At 43.6% G+C, this 10,728-nt stretch overlaps 1 protein-coding gene across 1 annotated transcript; it reads right to left on the reverse strand.

Annotated features, from left to right (window-relative positions):
* Nucleotides 1–1,385: 1,385 nt before the first annotated feature.
* Nucleotides 1,386–6,474, reverse strand: LOC308157734 (uncharacterized protein; the record flags this gene model as incomplete). Its single annotated transcript, XM_080531342.1, has 3 exons — nt 1,386–2,002; nt 2,146–2,697; nt 6,429–6,474. The coding sequence occupies 3 exons, from the start codon at nt 6,472–6,474 to the stop codon at nt 1,494–1,496; spliced, it is 1,107 nt and encodes a 368-aa protein (XP_080387468.1). The 3' UTR covers nt 1,386–1,493.
* Between the last annotated feature and the right edge of the window lie 4,254 nt (nt 6,475–10,728).

Raw genomic sequence — 10,728 nt, forward strand, 5'->3', positions numbered from 1 at the left:
AAATGATCTCCTAGGGAGAGTTTAACCGTATACATTAGGATTACATGGTTGTTATGGAATTATAGGATTTGAGTTTCACCAGTTCGATTATGGGACAGCTTTGTTTCACCATGTTTCCCAGGGTTAATAGTGGAAGCAAGGGGATAGTTCATTTTAAAAATGGGTACTTAGACTCCTCACACCTCTCAGACACACCTATGGTGAAACCCCCATGGTGAAATCTGCAATCAACAAATAGACACCAACTTACAGCCAACATTTAACATGTGAGAAGCAGTAGCGCGATGCTGATTTCCTGGGTGTGCCTGCATTAACAGTGGCATTCACACCTTTGCCAGAAGAACACAGAGAGATATCTGAAGAAAGAATGCACTTCAATTGTTTGGAGAAAAATCAACCTGCCGGAACCTTGAACAAAATAGACAAACAGAAAGTAAATTGTGTATTTACTCAATGTCTATTGAGTCATTTGTGTATTGAGTCATTTTTGGGATACAACTTTAAACTAAAGTACCACTTTTAAGGCTTCCCGTGATTCCTTCAGAAACCCCTCATAAGACATGCATAGATGCTTCACAACTTATTTATAAGCAAATGTCATAAATGTGTTATTTTGAGGATGCCCTGATCCGTCAGAACTGTGCATATCTTACTGCAACTCACACAAATGTTAGGCTATATTGTACTGTATTGTCTTGATTGTATATGTTGGTGAATGTAGACAAAAATTCAACCAACATCAGTGGTGCAGAGAAAAAGGATATTGTGTCAAGACTGACTCAGTTTACAATGAAGTTGTACTTCTTCCTCAGGGTGCTAAGGGAGCCATCACCTGAGGCATTGGCAATGACAACACAGCATGAACATCATGCTCCCATATCAACTTCCTACTGGGAGGTACTTGACAACAACCGTTTCGATTGTTGAGGATTCTATTCTATTCTATTCTACCTTAGTTTACACCTATGCAGGACTGCTACTGTTAAATAACCTGTGGTTAGGAGTCATTGTTTTACAGTACATCAGCATACACAATTTGGGGAGGGTAAACCACAGCTAAGAGATCAGTGTCATACCATGCTCAGTGTTACACCATGCATCTCCAGAATGTGGTCGCCATTTATGAAATCAATACATGAGGTCAGTCGCTTTCCACTGACACAAATATGAGCAAACTTATGTAAGGAGCATATAAATTATAAATAACAATGTGTTTTATTGGTCAGGATAGTTACACCGGAGAGTAAAAATGAGAGTACAAATGTACAGAGCACATGCCATTACAGTTCTTGTGAGTTATTCAGCTTTGAAACTATTGAATTCATAACCCTATTACATCTTCCATTATCCCAGAAAATTCTACTAACATTGGTAGAAATAACAGCACTCTTGGAAAAGGCAAATGTAAAAAAGAAAGTAGGTTCTGAGATCCCAGCACATAGTAGCCTACCAGTCCAGAAAAGACATGAACAGCCAATTCCATCCATACTTTTCTATAAGGCATGTGATTCAGACCTGTCTCCGTCAACAGTCCTGTTCCGCTGACTGCTTGTGGCTGTACCTGTACATTCCGCCTGACTACACTGGCAGTTGTTGTGAGGTCTCTGCTGGCACAGACCCGTGAGTAGCTGCAGCACCCTCAACTCATGCTCCATGCGAGCCTTCTCCCTGCGGTCGTCCCTATCGGCGGCCTCCCTCTGCCTGTGATTGTCTCTCTCCAGCCACTTAGCCAGGAGATCCTGTTGCCAGCGCGCCTGCTCCTGCCTTTGGCTCTCCAGCTGCATCAGCAGCTGCCGCGACTCAGACACCAGGCCCTGGAAGCAGTCGGCCAGGTTCTTGAGCGCTGGCTCCAGGGACTGGGAGTGTGTCGTGGGGATGGTGCCCGGGTTGAGATTGGGATCTGGTGGTGGAGGGACAGGGGAGGCAGGCTGCGGTGGTGGTGGTGATGCAGGTGGAGGAGGAGAGGGGTACCTATTGCTTAGGTTGTCCTCCACTGGAAAGCCTGCAACACATACAAAAACAGTTAACAGTTGGGCATTGGGGAAACAATACTGACAAGATACTGCAGGTACAGTAGAATAAATGGCACAGTTAACTGACAATAACGAGAGAAGAATATCAGACAGACTAGCTGCTAGCACATACCAATGGGTCGTATGGGATGTATGGTCGGCTCCAGAAAAATATCATGCCGTCTGTCAGCCAGTGGCCGAGTGAATCCTTCGCCACTGAACTCATATTCTTCGGTGGAGGCCTCTCTGTCTTCCTCGATCTTAACCTCAGAGCTCAAGTACCGTGACTGCCGTCCTCCAATACCCTCCGCTGAGCCATAATGGCGCCCTCCTATCCCTTCCACAGAGTCCAAATGGCAGCCCCCTATCCCTTCCACGGCTTTCCTCCCCAGCACCGCATCCATCTCCTCGTAATACCTGAAACTGCACGGCTGTGAGTCGTCCACACTCTTCAGCAGCTTGGCTCTCACGTAGTTGGCCTTGAGAGTTTTGACGCGGAGCCGGCACTGGTGCGGACTCCTCGAGAAGCCGAGATCACACATGCGGGCCGATAGGTGTTTGAACACATGGCGGTTGCGGACGTTCTCCGCCAGGCTCTTCTGGACCCGCTCATCACTCCACGCACAGAGTAAGACCTGGGTTTCCTCTACTGTCCAGTTCACTGAGCGCTCCGCCTCACGCTTTCCTGTGCGAGTGTGGACAATATTAAGAAATAAGTCATGACTGACAACATTTACTTTTTTAAAACATAGCATAATAATAATGTTAGGGCTATCCCCATCATCAATACTTAGTCAGGGCCATCTACCTTTGAATTGCATTCATGTACGAAAGGCGCTATATAAATAAAGTTTCACTTCACTACCTTGCACTGTTGCCCCTCATCTATAAAGGCATCTATACATCTACTGATTACAATTTAAATGTTTTGGGAAGCAGTTACGTTTATGGGATGGTAACTCTTTTCTACACACACACATTTCCTCTGAGTCCTCTGAGAAGGGCTTTGAAGACAATGTTAGGCAGTGTTATTGTGAACACATTGTTAAGGCCTATGTCATACCAATATGCTGCATAAATGCTGGGAACTGTAAGTTCCAAGAAAGCAACTTCAATCATCACACCATTTCCTGAAGAAGTGTGAAGCATGCAGAAATGTAAACTACAGTGCATTCTGGACTTCTGCCAGACAACTTTAACTATAGAACCAAAATACCTAATCGTGTTATGACATGTTCAGATGATACATTATAAGCAGCAATGTAGTTTTAGTTAAGCAAATTGATCAGGAAGCAAGTTAGTTAGTCATGTCAAGTGGAATATGAAGATGAAGTTTCAGTGCTATCAATAACTAGAGTTAATGTTCAGTATTGTAGAATCAACGCTAAACACAGGGCTTAGCTGGTTGTTAGCAAAACATCTTCGATGTCAGATTGATACTAGCTAACCGTTAGCTAGATGGCTACATCTGGGACCTGATAAGTCGAATAGCCTTGCCTTGCCATCTCCAAGTTAGCATGCTATGTTATGTTTTACTTGCAATTAAAAACACATACAGTCCTACGTCAGAAACTTACTCTTTGTAGATGTCGATACTGAGTTCGTGGAGTTGATGATTGGAGGAAGGTTCATTGTAGCCGCTATGTAGCCAAACACCTACAAGCTGATTCTCTCTCTTCCGGTTTCAGCATATTGCGTGACGTCACCATGGGGCGAGATGATGGTGATAGCTGTTGTATTGATGCTGGAAAATACTTTCAATATTTGATCCACAGGTTTTCACTGGAACATATTTAGTTACATTCAAGGTAAAAAAAAAAATCATGCTGGAAAGTAAGATTTAAGTCTGGCATGAACATAAATGTCCACAGGATAGGCGCAAATTAAATGTTTGTAGGTATTGATGCAAAAAAGAATGAAAGAAAAAGGAGGACAAAAAAGCCTTATCTTTCTGTTTGTGCAAATTCATCTCCTTTTTTGCAAAAAAGAAAGGACCATGGCAATGGGCGTAAAGGAGAAAACAGCGTGCTGGCTGGGTCATTTATTGTGCTGTGCAGGCTGCTGGGAGCATTAAGCCCCCCTGTCCCTCCTTCCATTTCACTGAGTTCCGTCAGCCTTTCATCCCAAATGCAGTAATTAGAAGAGTCCTAAATGCAGCTAATGCTGTTTTAGTCCGCTGTAATCCACTGATCTTCTGAGAGCAGTCACCCACTGCCTCGTGCATTGACTGCATTCCATGAATGAATAACATTAGACGTTGGGGGGTTTTAATGGGTTCCAGTCCACCACCCCTGCCACTATTCTGCGTTACCATATTTGCAAAATGTACTTGTAGGCTCATTCATACTAAAAGACAGAATCTGCCTTTTCGGTTTATGGATGGACCGTAGCACGGATACCATGTAAGGTACGAGAGAATATTGATATATGTATGACTTGATAGAAGTAAACTTGCCCCCATGTCTCATTTCAGAATCAGAATCAGAATCAGAATTGCTTTTATAACATCCAATGTACAGGTATACAAGTACAATTCTTTGGCTTAGGTTCTTCAACATTGCATTGCAACAAGATACAAAATCAACAATAATAGAATAAAGTAAAAATAAGTAAAGTAAGTAGAAAAAGGTAATAAAGTGTGATATTAGTCGTACTACAGTAGAAACAGTAGTGCAAAATGCTGTACAGGTTACAATGAAATGCATCATATTGTCATACAATATGCAATGTCATACAATATAATTCAGATATGGTAGGCTACAGTACAGGGAGTCAAGTAGTAGTCAGGTAGTGTTCAAGTAGGTAGCAGCAGATAGTGTGCAGGTAGTCATATCATGTATTATGTTTTGTAGAAAGGATGGTTTGGGGGAGACAGTCTTTTGTTTTCTTCCAGTGCATTTCCTCAGGAGCCTGATTTCCTCTTCATCATCATACTGTATCTCTGATACTAAAGAAGTTGCCACTAGCATTGCCAATACACTAGCATTGCATCACAGTATGCCATTGAACGTGTGGGGGGTTTGGTTTGGATCGGCATTTTTTTGACAAGGCAGCATACATTGTCAGAACACCGGCAGCATCATGAACCAACCACAGGGTATAATTACATTGGATGCGATGAGGATGAGTGGGACCAGACACTCGACTGGACACATGCATGCAGCACGCTCATTTTTTTTTTTTTACCAGGCGTCTCTTTTTTAAGCTCATGATGCACAGTTCGCAAGCGTGGATTCCCAAGAGAAGGTTCAGTTTCGTAATTTAGTACTGTAATAAAAAAACAACTGCAAGCCTGTAATATTGCCTTGTCTGGTATGGGTATGTAACCTCCCACTACCGAGGAGAGACAGGTTGTATATCTTTCTGGGGCATGATTTGTAGTGTAGAAACCAGGTCAGTGATCGCAAAAGTAGAGGGAACCGGTAACGTGCAGAAGACGATTATGTCAGTGTAACTGGAGGTGGAGTGAAGTATACCACTGTGTAGGCTGCTGCCCTGGAGAGTTCTCATTCTTTGGTGTGTCTCCATCTGCCTTTTATGTTCCTTGGCAGCTAAGAAGCTCAAGCAGTATTCTTGAGACCCGCACCCAAAACAGCAGTGAAAGCATTTCACTTTCCAAAAACAAGGTACTCCGGCTGACATTGAAGGCAAATCATTTAGGCCTATAGTGCTTGTTTTGTGCTTACATTTACATTTACATTTTTGGCATTTAGCAGACGCCTTATTCCAAAGCGACTTACAATCAATACATTTGAATACTAAGCATGTGAATCATCAGTCCACCATTCGTGCTGCTCAAAACCTGTTTTAATCACCATTTTGTGTAGAGAAGGTCAGACATACTGTAGATAAAGCCAGTAGCTCGAAATAATGTGAGCTATTATTGACAAAGAGGAACCATGCAGTAACGGTGCACTTTGCCCTCTTCCTTCTCTACCTGTTAGACAGCTGCTACACGTATGCTTATGGACGCTTATGGATTATGATGCAGATGCAGACCACAGAATTTCAAAAACACACATGGCGTTACTACCACAAGCCATTTATCAGTAAGAAATGAGTGGGCTTCAGAGAACTTGTGACATGTGGCTGTAAGACTGCTGTTTTTGAAGCCAGTCCCATGATTTAATTCACTCACGCCAATTACAGAACACTCGGTCCTTTGCCCTCTAATTCTGGTGCACTTTTATAGCATCCACCAATTTGTGGCAGTCATTTTGACCAAAGGCAAACCCAATAGCCAAACGTATAGCTTCCATTAGCATCCATTCCAATCTTCTCTAAAACATAGATCAATTTGGGCCATATACTCTAGACACCCACTTCAAAAGGTGGCAATAATGTTCTGTCAGATATCAAGGTCTTTGAAACCACACTATTTTGATACAATGGACACATACTATCCAATTCTCTCACCGTGAGCAGCTGTGTCTCCGAAGGATTTGCCCACAGAGACATGCATATTATATATATATATATCCATATATGGAATGAAGTATTTGTACTTCTCTTATGCCCTATATCCCATACTGTCATAAAAAAAATAGGGCTGAGCTACAAAGAAATTCACTTGTATTCAGTCACATCACATCCATCCATTACTTGAGTCACACAGCTATCTATTGTCTTATATGTAACACTTTGGGTATTTCCACCTTGAATTCCTTTCCTTTTGTCTAAAGTGGCCAGTCCCATAACAGGAACTCAAGCTAAACCAGAACAAAGACAGTGACAGACTCTATGGTACCTTGCACTTGCTGCCACACACATGTTTACCAATGAAGCTTTGTTCTATTTCCGAAAAAAGTCACATTCGACATTCCTCAAAGCATTGTAGAATAGTTCCATATTAGGTTGGATAAAACCATGAGAACAAGCTATTGTTTACATTGATAGTGGGGAAAAGCATGTCATTTCGGTCTGCTGAGAAATTACCCATTGGCCGTTCATAAGCCCTTCCGTGGAGGCTGGTGGAGGTAGAAATCGGAGGACGGGCTCATTGTAATGCATGGAATGGGATAAGGAATGGCATCAACATGTGTGTTTTCTCACACCATTTCTGATTCCATTCCATGCATTGCAATGAACCTGTCCTCCACCAGCCTCCACCAGCCTCCCCGGCTTGGGTAACAATTCAAAGCTTACATCACACGGTCAGACTGTGCCTTGAAAGAATAGGCAAGCTGGTGATTCACTGCTCTTCATATACAGTGTGTATCAGAGTTGGTGGTCTTGGGCTATAACAATGATTACAATGCAGCTCTACCGGGTTGGTGGGTGAGTTTTAAACTGTTCTTTGTGAAAAAAACACAACGGGTGTTCTCTCCCAGTGTGGGACATGGTGTTCCATTCGCTTCTCGATTCGTCTTCAAACGGTGTTTAATAACCCTCACCGTCCTCTGTAAATCATTTCAGGGTTTTCTTTTGTGAGACCCCCCCAACCCAAACGTCAACCCCAACCCCCTTTGGGTCCAAGTCTCTGGAATTCTGAGGAATGTAGCCCACCTCATTCACTATGGCAACCCCCCTTTGGTGACTGAGGTATGCCTAACTCTTCCCCAGTATGTTTTTTCAACACAGACAAGCCTTGCATTACTTCTGGTAAACTGATACCGACCACACAAGGGGAGCCCTAGCGAGCCCCCTCCCCCACTTGCGTCAATCAACATCAAATACAACACTAGTGATTGCAACCATGTGGAAATTCTGCTGGACTTAAAATCAGCAAAACATATCTAAGTGTAATGCTGCTGTTGTCCATTTTTATGGATTCTAAGCTGCATACTTCACACAGTCACACTGTAGTATGTAAGTCTTTGAAAGAAGAACAGCTGATAAACAATATTGATCTCAAACTAAGCAGGGAGGACAGCTCCCCAAGCAACCCCGTAACCTAAGTATTATATTCCAAGCCTCTACATAAGAAAAGTCTATTGATCTAACATACAGCAAGAGATGGGATGCGTTTTGCTCCATCTCAAGCTGAGATGACCTTTAGGCTTTTATCTTCCACTACATCAGCTGCGATTATGTCTGTTGTGTAAGATCTAAAGAGGAAAGCACCAAAACATCCCAAAAGAGAACATCACATGACTATGTCCTAGCTCCATAACATTCAACCGTAAACATACCTTCAAAGAAACGACAAAGCACTCTTTCAAGTACAGCCAATAACTCAGTAATGGATTAGAGCTCTTCAGTGACCAACTGGAAATCCTAAAATAAATCTTAAAATAAATCATTAAAACAAAATTGGGAACAAATATATAAACAAAAAAAAGAACATTCCCATGCAATAGTAGCACATATTTAATAGAAACAATTACCACATATCTTTATGATAAATGTCATATCGAGTTAGCTGCCTTTGCCCTATCTGCGTAGTGAATTGTAAAGTGTGGATTGGGTCGGGCAATCAGGGAAATGCTGTTCCACCGGATTTTACGGTTTTACTGTTCTCAGAGCAGCAGTAGGCTACCTCCCAGCAGGTGTCAATGGAGAAATGCCAGAGGCATGGTGAGTTACGGCTGTATCACAGTGTTCCCTCAGACAGCAAAATTAGGATAAAGGTAGACAGACATTCATGTGATTAGTAGTTTTATGCATGTGTGCGTCTAGACGTGTGTGTGTGTGTGTGTGTGTGTGTGTGTGTGTGTGTGTGTGTGTGTGTGTGTGTGTGTGTGTGTGTGCGTGCGTGAGTGAGTATGTGCATGTGGATGTGTGTGTGTGTGTGTGTGTGTTTATGTGTGTGGGTGTATCAGGAAGACTGGGCGACACAGTCATCTGTCCATCTGTGACACTGCTGTCTGGAGCACAGAGACCCTGTGGACTATTGACACTGTAATTACTTTTAATTGAGGGGAACAACTGTAGGGAAAACATGTTTACAAAAGAGGAGAGAGAAATGAAAGGAGACGGACACAGCCAAGGTAAACATTCATCTCTAGATAATCTCTAAAATACTATGCTCAGTTTAATATACCGGTACTGAGAATGCAATATGCTCAAGTCCATGCAATATACAATATGCCATGGAAGCTGTCCAAAAAACTCCACTGCCACATAAATGTAAAAAGTTAAAAATATTAAAAACATTTGGTTTGCAGATGAGAAGAGGTCACCAGACTTCAACTATGCACAGGGCCTAAGTGTTCTTTTACTCAAGATCAGATTGTGGTAAACAAGTGGTACATTTCATGAACAACTCATCAGTACCTAAAAGAAAAATCTCATTAGTTGTAGAAAAACCTGTGAGAAAACTCAAAGAACACTGATGCCACTGGTCTGGGAACATACATAATTAGCTTTAGCAGCTGGGAAGCAGGGATGGTGACAGAGAGAGGAGGGGGGGAAGTAACTCGAGGAAGTAGAGGAAGCATTGGGACCCACCCAGACTGCGTCTTTGACCAACAGCCACCCCCAACCCAACCCAACCCAACCCACGCCTCCTTTCCTTCCCTTCTACACCCCCTCCCCCCTCCTCTAGACCCCCTCCCATCCATCTGTGCTTGGGAAAGGGCCAGAGTGATGTCCCACCCTTGTGTCACAATAAACACTCGGACCACCTGAGGATAAAGGGGGACGGCTTCTATGCAGGGAATGTGTCCGCTTTTCCAGACCGGGAGCATTTTAAAGACCCCAGGGCCTGCATCGTCTGTCACATGCCACAGGGATCCTGCCATTCCAGATATCCAGGAGTGATTCAGCTCTTAATGAGAGGATAATTGCTCATGTGTTGATTATGCTTTCCCCAAAAAACTTTGGGGGTGGATTTAGTGACACAGTAGTTCCGTATTTGTCCCGTAAGACTGATTTATTTTCAGCGATGATGATTATTTGTCACGATCCCTTTTTCTTGAAATGTGTATAAATAGATGCATGATTAGGGTGTGAGCTCTGACACATAACCTCGTTGTCAGAGACCTCTGTGCCAGTAAGTCACTGGTGAAGCTTCCTTTGTTTTTGAGTCATTTTGTCCAGTGACGGAAGAACGAACAATGGATAAACAATTAGAGGGGGGTTCTCAGCATGGACGTGCTTCTAATAGTGTAGGCCTGTGTGTGTGTGTGTGTGTGTGTGTACTAGGGGGTTGTCACAGCTGAGCACCCTCTCACATCCCAGCAGGTTGCCTGTGTCTTCCTGCCAATATGGCGGGTGTTCCTTGTGCAGCCAGGGGTGACACTGTGGGCCATGCTTGCTTAGTCAAGTGTCACAGCAGTGGGAACATGCTATTGTCTGTCACTCAATGACAGTCTTACATGACTGGAGAAAAACGCAAGGGGAAACGATGCCGTCACAGAATACTACTACACTGAATAATTGTGCCCTGTTAATCAGCTTAGATTACATAAAGCCCTGCTGGCCGGGCCGGCCACACTCTTTCTTCTTTCCTCCCCTCATCCCCTCAACCAGCCCTCACCGCCTCCGCTCGCCGAGAGAGACGGAGCAAGAGATTGGATGAGCAAGCGAAAGGAAACAGGAAGACTGCACAAGATGTCCAATGTATTCCATTGCATAATTTGGAGGCGTTATGTAACCCGCCGGCAAGTGATTTGGAAGAGAATTTAAGGCTTTATCTTCCTCTCCCTTTTTTTTTAGGAGTGGATGGAGGGGTTGACTGTGCTCCCCCTGAAGCCGTGACCGTGGCCCACGACGGTGCTGCCACAGAGCCCCAGATGGTGGCACAGTGCTGGCCTGCGTTGCGGGTGCCAAACGG

Source organism: Nansenia antarctica (genome assembly GCF_963989245.1).
Source record: "Nansenia antarctica genome assembly, chromosome: 5".
Taxonomy (NCBI): Eukaryota; Metazoa; Chordata; class Actinopteri; order Argentiniformes; family Microstomatidae; genus Nansenia; species Nansenia antarctica.